This window comes from Brassica napus, chromosome C5, assembly GCF_020379485.1.
Source record: "Brassica napus cultivar Da-Ae chromosome C5, Da-Ae, whole genome shotgun sequence".
Taxonomy (NCBI): domain Eukaryota; kingdom Viridiplantae; phylum Streptophyta; class Magnoliopsida; order Brassicales; family Brassicaceae; genus Brassica; species Brassica napus.
The window spans coordinates 10692565-10705071 of NC_063448.1; the positions used below are offsets into that span (position 1 = coordinate 10692565).

At 36.3% G+C, this 12507-nt stretch overlaps 2 protein-coding genes across 6 annotated transcripts; one reads left to right on the forward strand and one right to left on the reverse strand.

Annotated features, from left to right (window-relative positions):
- The first annotated feature begins 405 nt into the window (after positions 1 to 405).
- On the forward strand, positions 406 to 3788 carry LOC106402085 (protein DA1). 5 transcript variants are annotated; one of them, XM_022701515.2, is made up of 10 exons: positions 406 to 1191; positions 1293 to 1524; positions 1600 to 1693; positions 1769 to 2003; positions 2088 to 2208; positions 2292 to 2375; positions 2504 to 2623; positions 2709 to 2921; positions 3015 to 3255; positions 3323 to 3788. In XM_022701515.2, exons 2-10 carry the CDS (start codon positions 1354 to 1356, stop codon positions 3637 to 3639), a joined length of 1596 nt encoding a protein of 531 aa, XP_022557236.1. In that variant the 5' UTR covers positions 406 to 1191; positions 1293 to 1353; the 3' UTR covers positions 3640 to 3788. The 5 variants fall into 5 exon arrangements, with proteins under 5 accessions (XP_022557236.1, XP_048612644.1, XP_013698187.1 ...); XM_048756687.1 differs by having other exon boundaries at positions 1778 to 2003; XM_013842733.2 differs by having other exon boundaries at positions 406 to 1076.
- A 2002-nt stretch (positions 3789 to 5790) lies between these two features.
- On the reverse strand, positions 5791 to 7086 carry LOC106397298 (probable galacturonosyltransferase-like 1). The gene has a single exon (XM_048756688.1). The coding sequence runs from the start codon at positions 6970 to 6972 to the stop codon at positions 5914 to 5916; it is 1059 nt and encodes a 352-aa protein (XP_048612645.1). The 5' UTR covers positions 6973 to 7086; the 3' UTR covers positions 5791 to 5913.
- Between the last annotated feature and the right edge of the window lie 5421 nt (positions 7087 to 12507).

The window sequence follows — 12507 nt, forward strand, 5'->3', positions numbered from 1 at the left end:
ATTGAACTTTACTTTTTGAAGAAATTTCAAAACTTTCTTTTCCCGTTTTCTTACCCCAGTAATAATTTCCTTTCGAGTTAAAGTTTTCTTTTTTGGAATAAAAAGTTCTTTGCTTGTAATATACAAATCAAGCTTTTTCAGAGTTCGTCCACATCATTAATTCATTATTAGTAAATATATACTTTTTCTTTTCTTTTCTTTTCTTTTCCTAGCTTTCTGCTGAATTACCACTGTGGAAAATTAACAAATTTGAGAACAAAACCTTACAATAACTATGTGTGTGAATCAAAGCTGCAGATAGACAAGATTTTGATTTCTATAATGGAGAAAACAAATTGGGTTATGTCACGCTTATTATTATTAAACAATACTTAAGTATCTTAGATGTATGAATAAAAATGTGAAAAATAAGATTTGCAAACAAGAATTGACTTTTTTTTAAAATCGCAACTCCCCATCGTCGCGAAAACGTTTTGTTCGAGAGGGGGAGAAAGAGAAAGAAGCTCGACGACCAAACTTCCGAAGACTTGAGAGAAAAAAAAAGAAGATAATTAATCCTCTGTAATCTCGTATCCAAAGCTCTTCGATCAACAATCCCTTACTCCTCCTACCTCTTTCGTGTTCCTCATCAAGAATAAAATCGTTTTTTTTAATTATTTTGGGTTTATGCGTTTGAACAAAAAAAGATTTTGACTTTTTTTGAAATAGCGTAGTAATGAAGCACATTCTGGGTTGATTCCTTTTGAGTAGAAGACATTTGATTTTGTCAAAGCTATTATTTACCTTCTTTGTTTTTCTTTTTTTTTTTAAAAGAAGAAATTCCTTCTTTTTTTTTTTTTTCCTTTAACTCCTTTCTCTATCCTATTCTGTAAAGATTCTTAGATTCTCCTCCAAAGTTTGAAGCTAAAGGGGTGTCTTTTTTAGATTCCCCTTGTTGGCTGGCTGCAGTTTCGTGATTCGATCGTTTCGTGTATCCTCAAATAGCGGAGAAGTAATCGTGTTTTTAGATTCTTTTTGGGGGGGTTTCGTAGAAGCAAGCATACTGAGATCTTTATCTCCTCCAGGATTTTCTCGAGGTAAGTAAGACGTGATTTTAAAGAAGATCTATAGCTCAAATTACTTTATAGTTCCATGCTGAATTGGTAATTTGTCTGGAGATTGCGTGAACTCGTTGCCCTAATTTGGTTTCAGGTTTTTTAATCATTTGTTTGTAGTTTCAAAAAGGCTGTTTTTAAATGTGTCTTTTTGATGTTTGGAGTTTGAATTAAAGTAGTTTTTATTTGCTGAATCAGAGATCCTACAGAAGTTTAAGCTGCATTGAACTATGAGCAGATAAGAGTTATTAGGAAGACTATGGGTTGGTTTAACAAGATCTTCAAAGGCTCTACCCAAAGGTTCCGGCTTGGGAATGACCATGACCACAATGGCTATTACCAGAGTTATCCACATGATGAGCCTAGTGCTGATACTGATCCTGATCCTGATCCTGATGAAACTCATACTCAGGAACCATCTACCTCTGAGGTTACTATAACTGTCTTTACATATCTCTGGCTGCTTGTACTGTTGCTTCAACATTTTTTTGTTTCCCTTTACTAGGAGGATACATCCGGCCAGGAGAATGACGACATTGACCGTGCTATCGCATTGTCTCTTATAGAAAACAGTCAAGGACATACTAACACAGGCGCCGGTGAGTCCTTTTTCCTTGCCAAACTAGAAAGAAATATGAATTATGAAACTCGGTTTGTTACATTTAACAGAATAGTGAACGCAGGGAAGTACGCAATGGTGGATGAAGATGAGCAGCTTGCTAGAGCCATACAAGAGAGCATGGTAGTTGGGAATACACCGCGTCAGAAGCATGGAAGCAGTTATGATATTGGGAACGCATATGGTGCTGGAGACGTATACGGGAATGGACATATGCATGGAGGTGGAAATGTTTATGCCAATGGAGACATTTATTATCCAAGACCTACTGCTTTTCCTATGGATTTCAGGTTCACTTTTGATACTCAATTAATCATCTGTAGCCTGTTTAACTTGGTTGAGATGTGTTAAATAACTTATCAAGAACACCTTAGGATTTGTGCTGGCTGCAATATGGAGATTGGGCATGGAAGATATCTGAATTGCTTGAATGCACTGTGGCATCCGGAATGTTTTCGATGCTATGGCTGTAGGCACCCCATTTCTGAGTACGAGGTGAAATCAAGCTTTCTCATTCTTTCTTTTGTAGTTAACCTTTGATGTAATGAATAACATGTTTTCCTTTTTTTTCTTAATAGTTCTCAACATCTGGGAACTACCCTTTCCACAAAGCTTGTTATAGGGAGAGATACCATCCAAAATGTGATGTCTGCAGCCTCTTTGTATGTAAATCTTTAGTCTTTGTTTTCCATCATTAAAGTGCCTATTTATGCGTTGTTTCTTTCGGATAGTGCACTTATTATATCTTCTGTTGATTTTCTTGTTTTCGAATGTAAATTTGTTGTGACAGATTCCAACAAACCATGCTGGTCTTATTGAATATAGGGCACATCCTTTTTGGGTCCAGAAGTACTGCCCTTCTCACGAACACGATGCTACCCCAAGATGTTGCAGTTGCGAAAGAATGGAGGTGAGTTTTTCTCCCCAAAATGTGTCCCACAACAAACATCTGCTCAAAGTCGAAATGTCAACTTTCGTTTTTTTTTTCTTTGTAGCCACGGAATACAGGATATGTTGAACTTAACGATGGACGGAAACTTTGCCTGGAGTGTCTGGACTCAGCAGTCATGGACACTTTTCAATGCCAACCTCTGTATCTGCAGATACAAGAATTCTATGAAGGGCTTTTCATGAAGGTAGAGCAGGACGTTCCACTTCTTTTAGTTGAGAGGCAAGCACTCAACGAAGCCAGAGAAGGTGAAAAGAATGTGAGTAGCAAAAAGAAAAACACAATTATACTTCAGTACATATATCACCTTTTTTCACAAGTGTTTTAAGCTTTTCATTGTGTGCTTCCTTAGGGTCACTATCACATGCCAGAGACGAGAGGACTCTGCCTTTCAGAAGAACAAACTGTTAGCACTGTGAGAAAGAGATCGAAGCATGGCACAGGAAACTGGGCTGGGAATATGATTACAGAGCCTTACAAGTTAACACGTCAATGCGAGGTTACTGCCATTCTCATCTTGTTTGGGCTCCCTAGGCTACTCACCGGTTCGATTCTAGCTCATGAGATGATGCACGCGTGGATGCGGCTCAAAGGTGAGTTTCTTAGTTCACTGCTTCTCTTTTTTTCACATTGTTGAATCTCTATTGTGGTCTTGAAAAGGATTCCGGACGCTGAGCCAAGACGTTGAAGAAGGAATATGTCAAGTAATGGCTCATAAGTGGTTGGAAGCAGAGTTAGCTGCTGGTTCAAGAAACAGCAATGTTGCATCATCATCATCTTCTTCTTCTGGAGGATTGAAGAAGGGACCAAGATCGCAATACGAGAGGAAGCTTGGTGAGTTTTTCAAGCACCAAATCGAGTCTGATGCTTCTCCGGTTTATGGAGACGGGTTCAGGGCTGGGAGGTTAGCGGTTAACAAGTATGGTTTGCCGAAAACACTTGAGCATATACATATGACCGGTAGATTCCCGGTTTAAGAACTCAATAGTCTTTTGCTTTTCGATTGTGGTACCCTTTTTTATTTATAGGATCATCATAATTCTTATGTGATTGAATTATATAGTTGTAATCATTCCATGATTCTTTTGTATTTCTATTATCAGATTCAGAGATGGTCCAACCTAAATCGAACCGTATCAAACCAAAGACAAAACCGAACCGAAAACTAAATAACTGGATACTAAATTAAAAGTTTCTCTTGTTGAAAGACTGGAGCTTGAAACCGGATTATCATACTTAAAAGATTGCAATCATTTTGTTTCGGCTTTGAGGCTTGTGCAAATCAAGGAATCTAGATCATGGTCAGAGGCTTTTACGTAAGGTTCCATAACTCCCAATGCTATTTACCTATAACACATTGATTGATGGAGTGATCAAAGGTGGCATTTGGCCGAAGCCATGCGTTTAAAAGACAAGATGGTTGCAACAAGCTTGGTTACATGTCTTTGGATATGAAACAGTTTCATCGCACAAGTCTTTTGGCTGTAACAAAGCTAAAGAACCGACAGTTGTTACTTTTAATTGTTGGAGTTAGATAATGGCCAAACGATTGGATGTGTGAGTCACTGGGCTTATTAATAAGATATGATGATCAACAGATCAAACGAGTAAGCTCTCTATATCAGATTCTTGGTCAGATACGATATTGTAATGTTTTGATGTTTAACAAATGTAATAAATGTGATTGGTTAAGAATTAAGTTGCTTCAGATCAACTCAAGCTACTGTGATTAAAATTGATGGACTACCTCTTTTGTATTTCCTTTCTTTGATGTGAAACAAACCACAAACCTACCTTCGATATGTGTTTCTTATCTACCAAACCGGAGATCTTATCCCCGTCTGGTTTGATTTTATTTTAAATGGTACTGTTTGAGACACAGGTGGGTCCATTGTCAATACTATTATCACGTGTTGCTTGTAATAAAAACTCAGAAGTCATTCAACTCGATATTATAGACTTACGAGTCAAATAACTTCCCACTCGGTATACTTTTGATGTAAAAACCTCTTTTTAATAATAATACGAAATGTACGGTTATTTTATTTATTTATTTATTTTGTAAGAAACAAAAATGATGAAAGTATAGGCTCAAAGGTCAAACTATACAGTTAATGTATGATGGGACTTTGCTCGTGCTTTTTCCTTTGCTCTCGCTCATACCACCGACACTCTGTTTCTAGTTATTTCTTATAAAGTAAGCCAATTATTAAACTTTATTTAATCTACTAAACCGTTTGATTTTTAACATTATGGATCTGCATTATAGCCCCTCGTTACTTCATTAAAACGAGCACGTCCGGGGTTACGAATTACTTGTAGTAATCTGTTTTCTTCAAGAACGTTTCTTTCATCAAATATTTAGTTGTTATTTCTAGTACTATTCACTATCCATGCATAAACAATCTCGTATGAACGTGGAAAGGAGCTTTTACTATGGTTTGGTTTTCATTTTTCTTTCTTCATATTTTCTTCTTATTCTTCTTTTGGTTTTGTATGATTTTGTATTTTCGTATGAGAAATGGAATTGCAAACTTAATACACGTGCGTTTGTTTTGAAGACGGTTAATAGAACTTCGAAAATTAGGCAACACATGTGCCCCTCAACCTATGAAAACACATAGAATCGGTCCATGGAACAACATCATGTACCTTCTTCCTTTTACAATAATAGATTCTTATAGTTGGAATAACTGCGAATTCTGTCTCTTGAATACCTTTTGTTCCATTTACTCTTATATTCCCCATATCACATATGCAAACGCAAACGCATCCTTTTGCATCTAATAAACTCTCAATAATTATGCAGTCATCTCCAATTGAGGAAAATGACAATGGAAAAAAAATGTAAAAATGCTTCTTTTTATCAACAAATATGTCGTTTTATATATAGGCTATCATGTATCGATAACACTAATAAAAACCACTAATCTACTTGCCCTAAAAATTCATTTGTTGGTCATGAATTTCGAAACGCAATCGTTAAAAAAAAACTTCTTTTGTTCCATACGTATATTTGCCCTCATTTGAATGAATATCAAACGCAAACACAGCGTTTCGCTGCCTCTAAACAACCGCCTCCGTTTTGTTGTTAATTTCTATATACTCCGATCAAAACAGCGAACAAATGCAAAACGCATTTTGTTTGTCACAATTTATGAATAGATTTACATGGAAAAACAAAAATCACGTATATATTTTTAATGTATGTATGTATGTATGTACCGGTAAAACAAGTAAACCGAACTTGGTCAAGAATCCAAAGCAAACGGCGTTTGAAGAAGATCATACGGAGACCAAAGCGCGTCTAACGGACAAGGCCGACCAGCGTCTAACCTATCCCATGGCTTACCTTTCCCACTCCAATGCAACAGACTCACCGGACCAGGATGCAAGTCTCGGCACAGTCCCCTGAAGTTATCTCCTCCCAAACCGTGCTGATTCCACCTATGATTAACCGGTTTAATCAAACCGGCGAAAACCAACAAAAACGGCGGTAATGAACCGAGCTCGTATATTCTCATTCGCTTTTGCATCGCCATCCAATCCTCGATGCGCGCCGTGTACTCTCCTTCCCGCCACCGCGAGAGATCGATCACCATCACTCCGGTGTTGAAGTAGCAGGCCTTGCGATCGGCGAACGTTAAGGAGAGAGTCGGGTTAGACCAGAAGGCTGAGGTGAAGTAGGAGGTGAAGTTAGCGTTGCAGTACTCCGGCGCGGCGAGGACGGTGTCTCGGCCGAGATCTGTGGCGGCGAGTTTGGCGATGTCGTCGACGAGGATTAGATCGGAGTCTAGGTACACAACGCGGCGGACGCACGGCGGGAGGAGATCGGCGAGGTAGCTCCGGGCGTAGTTCAAGGGACAGTCTAAGGCGGAGCGGATGGAGGAGGAGATTAGACGGGAGACGGAGGAGACGTTGAAGACGTAGACTTTGAACTCGAGGTAAGGGAAAGAGGCGGAGACGGTGGAGCGTAGAGACGACGCGTCGGCGGAAGCGGAGGCTACGAAGTGGAAGACGATGTTTTCCGGGCAAGAGGAGTGTTGGAGGACGGAGAGGACGGCGGCGACTGAGCCGCGAATGTAGGCTGTGTCGAGTGTCATCGCCACGTGGACAGCTCGACGAGAGCAGAATATTGGCTTCGCCGACACGTCATCGTCATCATTTCCGGGATCGAGTATGGGGCAATCAGCAGAATTGTAAAACTGTGGGGCTTCTTTGAATTTTTGAATAATTTGGGAGGCGGAAATGGTATTAGGAAAAACAATGAAGAGAAGCGAGAGGAGAATGAGAAGATGATGTTGGGACATGTTTTTTCTCAGACTCTCACGGTGTTGGAAGGCTTCTCTCAACTGAGAAGAGCTGTCTCTCAGACTTTGATCATGTGTGTGTGTCTGAGAGAGATATAAAAAGGGTTTTGCTTAGATTTTAGGTTTCTATATATTGATTAGATTCCAAGCCCTTTTCATAATTTTATATTTACTTCTTTCATGAACATGATTAGCAACTTAAATGATAATAGCTCCTGAATCCAATAATATTGTGTCAGTGAAAAATTATTTTCTGGTCAAATACCATTTACTGAGTTTTAGAATTTGGGAATTTTTAATGTTTTGTTATACTATTATTTTGATTAAAGAAATGTGGGAATTTATTACTTCCACATGTTAACATTGTAGATCCACATTATAGGCTGATGTTTATACTATTAATTGGTGATTAAGTTATTTAGTAGTAAGGTTCCAGTAGTCTTTGTAATTTTGTTTGTCTTTGTAATTTTGTTTTATGTTGTTTCGTCTAATGCAAAGAAAGACATGGAAATATATGACATTGATATGTACTTATCAAAATCAAATTCACACACGTAATATACATATGTTTGTCTGCATGCAATACAAACAAATAGTCTTTTGGAATTCGAATTTTGCGGATACATATGTCTCGATGATTTATATAAAAAAAATGTGTGGCTGGTGCTAGTACTTGCTATACGATTCAAAATGCACAAGAATAGGGGGCTACGAAAACGTGATGAAATGTATGTTTTGACAATAATTTAACAATCAAAAATCTAAAAATAATATACATACAAACATGACTTGGTTAGTAATTTTTATGGTTGAGATGTTATGTTTAGCTTTAAACTTCAATGTCAATCTATTCGTATTTGTTATAGGTTTTGTTAGTTTTTCTTTGAAGTTTCTATTATGGTAACCGGGCCTCGTCGTCTGGTGGTATAGGAACCTCGGCTGAGGTGCCCGTCATCACGAGTTCGAGCCTCGGCCACAGCGGATTTAACATTTCTTCCGTTGGGGCGCTGGACCCACTACGGGGATAGTTGAGAATGTTGCTGCCCAGATACCAGAGTTACCAAAAAAAAAAAAGTTTCTATTATGGTCCTTCGTCACTTTCCATGACTATGAAATTCGTAGAGGTGAAAATAAAATAAAATAAAATAAAAAATATATAAATAATTTGGATCAAAATTTTAAAAGTATAGTAACGCTGGTATGCATTTTACAATATTGCTTCCACGCTTTTTTTTTTTTTTTTTTTTTGCTTATTGGTTGTAGGTAGTCTTTTATTTTTCAATGATTGAAATTTGAAATTTTCTTATTCTTCTTCGGGGATGATTGGTAAGTGCTGTGATTTCATTTTTTGACTGTAGAAATATTGCTGTGGTTTTTATTGCTTTGGCTTTAGATTTTTAATTTTTAAAAGTCTTTAAATATGGGCTGTAGGTTTTTGTCTCTGCAGAGAAATTGTAAAGATATAATTTCAAAGAAGTGCTGTGGATTTTATAAAAAGACTGTGAACTTAAAAAAAAATAGAAATCAAGATTGATGTAGATTTAGTGCTCTAGAAAGAAATGAGGCTGTAGAGAGCACTCACAGCCACTACCAATCACAACCTTTATTTCCTTAACCTTTTATTTTATTTTCATTTTTGGCTCATAAAAGGATGGGCACATGGTCAGAGAGTCTTTTGAGTGGGTTTCTCTTGTTTTTTCCTTCCAAAATTTCTAATTATTGTCAGCCTGAACTAAGATTTTAGAATAAACGATTATTGTTACTATCATGTAATAAAAATTAAATCTCATTACAAATAAACTTTAGCTATAATCGAAAGTACTATTAGATAACATCGTCCGGGGAAGTTTTGTTATAGAATCTTAACTGTAAGAATTAATATTATTTTATAACTAATTGATACTCATGATTAGTTGATTACAAAAGAAACAAATATCAAGAAGGAAATTTTAGTCCTTAGTTTTAAGCACATAAGCTCGTTTTATTCAGTATTGGTAGTAATTATGTTGAATAGAATTTTAGACCACAATTTTCATCACATAGTAGAAGTTTTATAAAAAAATACAATATAAATTTCATAATTTTGCATTGTAATACTAATAACACTAGCTATAACCCATGTTCAAAAACTCGGACAACTCGGCCGAGTTTACGGCGGATATACGTTCGGCGGCAAGCAAACACATAGATTTGGTCTTATTCGGCTGAAAACTCGGTCCTCTGAAAAAGCAAAAAAAAAAATTTAAAAAAAGTCTGCGCACCTATAGTGTCGAACCCACAACCTTTATACCAACAAAAATAGACTCAAACCACCCGGCCGCATCCCGATTTCTGTTTTGTTTCTGCAAAACAAATAATATATTGTTATATATTTATTAAAACTATAAAAACTAATCTTCGATTAATTCCTGATTAATCTCCGATTTTTATGCTATTCGCTAGGCGTTGGTCGACCGTCCGAATCACGCCTAGCACAATTTCTAACATGGGCTGTAACCATGATCATAGGAATAATAAATGCAGAAAAAGAGAGACGCGTGGGCCAAACGTGAAGTGAAATAATATCTCAAATCCTAGTGGCACGACTTTTCTGTCATCACCACCAACCAAATGTAATTATGTAAATCGCGAATTCTTCTTTGGGGTTCTCTTTTTTTTTTTTCAACTTCGGACCACAACGAGCCGGTCCGTTCAGGGCCGGTCCTGGGCAAAGCCTAACAAAACATTGACCTTAGGCCCCCAAAAATTTTGGAAAAAATTACATAGAAAAAAGCCCCCAAAAATTTTTTTTAGGCCCCCAAATTTACCAAAAAAAAAATTTTTAGCTGTAATTTTAAAAAAACCGCCTACAGCCCCCTAAATCTCGGGGCCGGCCCTGGGTCCGTTAGTCCATTAACTCCATGAAAGAGAAACTCCTTATTTTAGAACAGAGAAAGGATTGAACCCGTGATGCCAAGGTGAACTTTGTCACAAGGCCTTGCGACGGGACCAGGAACATCTCGGCTCTTTGGGGTTCTCTTTAGTAGTCTTTAGATTTAGACATTTCTTTTTTTCTGATTCATTTTTGCACTTTTAAGATCATTTTATTTGAAATGAATACGATTCATATTGCAAACACACGCTGTCAACCAGAAAAGTGTAAACATTCGCTATTTAGACACCTCACTGCAATACACCATAAAAGATAAAATTCATTGTGTAAAATCTCAGCCCTACAACCACTCCTCCTTAGTCCACCTGTTAAAACGTTGCCTTTACTTGGTAATTTACATGCACAATGGTTTTCAGATATAGTTTAATTGAGTTAAATTTAGAAACTAATGTAAAATTTTAAATACGAGAAACAAAAAGAATGAAGATGCCAAATTGATCTGTTGGGCCATCGTGTTCTCTTGAAAATCGCTTCACTTATTTCCTAAGAGAATTGGGTGCGATGAATGCGAGGTTTCATTCTTCTATCTACTTTCATATAGTTTCAAGCAAAACTAATTTCATTTCATAAGTTACAAAAAAAAAAACAAACTAATTTCATTTCATCATTATGATTCTCATAATATAAATGATATATGGCGACACACTTAGCAATTTTTTTTTTCCGCAGATCCAAATCATGATACTCAAAATCTATGATTACTCTCATTCAATATTCTTTTTTTTTTATTCAATAACTCAATGTTTTAAACGTTAAACTCGAATTTTGCTTCAACTATATGTGTTTCTATGGATAATAAACACCATGGTGTGATGCTAAAAAATAACATGTATAACAAACGTAAAATTTTGATAAAATATAAATGAAAATAACAACAAACGTAAAGTATCTATAATATTATCAAGTTAGTAATATTTGTCGTCTTAGATTAAATTACATATGAGTTCTCTCTCTATTAGAGCACCATTAACCCTAACACCCCAAATAGGGTTTTTAATTTATTTTTTATTTTTTTAAAATTTTTTGTCTGATTTTAAAAAAGAACAAAAATTAAAAACAAACCAATCGCGGACCGCCACGTGTCAGTGGAACCCGAGAAACAGTGCAAGCCTCGACGCTTGATCTGGTGTTTTTGGCATCACTTCTTCCTTTCTTGTGGTGGAACCCATCCCTTAGCACTGCCCTGAGCCCCTGCATTAATCCTGCTATTAGATCTTCAGGGTATGTCATCAATGAAGGCATATGGGTGGCGTCATATATGACACATTAAACATAGAGACGATCGTAATAATAAATAAGCATGTGTCATGAATGCATGAATAGGAGGCTTTTAGTTAATACATACATGTTAATGTATCTATGCAATATACATACGTATCTGAATTTTTGAAGACAGAATAAAACACTATATTTGATCAAAAAAAAAAAAAGAATAAAACACTATATAGTATATGACTGGCGATAAATATAGTGTAGCTTTTGCTTTTGTATGTGTATCAGTGTATGAACTCTGACAAAAAATTGAAAATATACCATCAAATGTAGATTTCTAATAACATTTATAGGATATGTATACATGCGCCTCCGGAGTCCATAAGCCATAACTTCAGTCTTCTGAATTGTTAGAGCATCAGCATTAATGAACCTTGAAAGGAGTCATAATTTTAATTTTTTATTATTTTTTATTATTTTTCTCGTTTGATTTTTTTTTTTTTTTTCAAATAAAAAAAATAAGCGGACCAACCGCGGACCGCCACGTGGCGTGGGATCCGCGTTAGAGGGGTGAACTCGTATCAGTGGAGAGAGCTCACACGAGCTGGGTTCACAATTTGTGGATTATTATAATAGTTTTTTTTTTTGGGAATTGTGTGAATTTTATACATGATCCCTTAATGCTGATGCTCATACATCGGTACATATCCTACTTCCTAATACTTAAAAAACTTGGATGCATTAACTTCATGTTAATTGAATATCTGTATGTGTATCCATTCGGTCCCATACTTGTTTTACGTATGCAAAATTTATAACGACGCATGCATGTTTTTGATAGATAAAGCTTGACATAATATTAACATAGTACTCAAAAGATTATATATATATGATTGCATGGTGCACATCTAATACCGCAAGAAACAAATGATCACATATATAAACTCATGTACTATTTTTTTAGGAAGAAAAACTAAAATCTGGATAGAACTATGGGTATATTTCCTCAAATATCTAGATAAAATTCATATGTTTACAAGTGTTAAAATGTCAATAAATATAGTGACGATGTAAGCAAATAATTATGAGCACAAATCATAATAGAACAAAAACCTTTCTACCGCCCAGTTCTTCTGGTAGCTAGCTACTACCAAGTAATAAGGAGCATCTTGTGTCTTGTCTTCCAAAGCTAACACTAGAGAATATCTACTTGCTGTAAGAACGTAGCCAACAATGGGAAGAAGACAAAGCAAACTGGAAGACAATCTCTTGACCAACAAGAAGACATTGTGCAGACAATAATGTAGATTGAACCATCACTAGATTCATACTAGCCTCAAATTCAAGATCTTCCAATACAATACGAGGCTCCAAGAACGTGTTTGCCAAAA

Excerpts from the sequence above, each read along its gene's own strand:
- LOC106402085 (XM_022701515.2), top strand. The coding sequence starts at position 1,354 with ATGGGTTGGTTTAACAAGATCTTCAAAGGCTCTACCCAAAGGTTCCGG. Across the intron at positions 1,525-1,599 it reads AGGAACCATCTACCTCTGAG|GAGGATACATCCGGCCAGGA; the intron begins GTTACTATAACT and ends TCCCTTTACTAG. Across the intron at positions 3,256-3,322 it reads CGCGTGGATGCGGCTCAAAG|GATTCCGGACGCTGAGCCAA; the intron begins GTGAGTTTCTTA and ends GGTCTTGAAAAG.
- LOC106397298 (XM_048756688.1), bottom strand. The coding sequence starts at position 6,972 with ATGTCCCAACATCATCTTCTCATTCTCCTCTCGCTTCTCTTCATTGTT.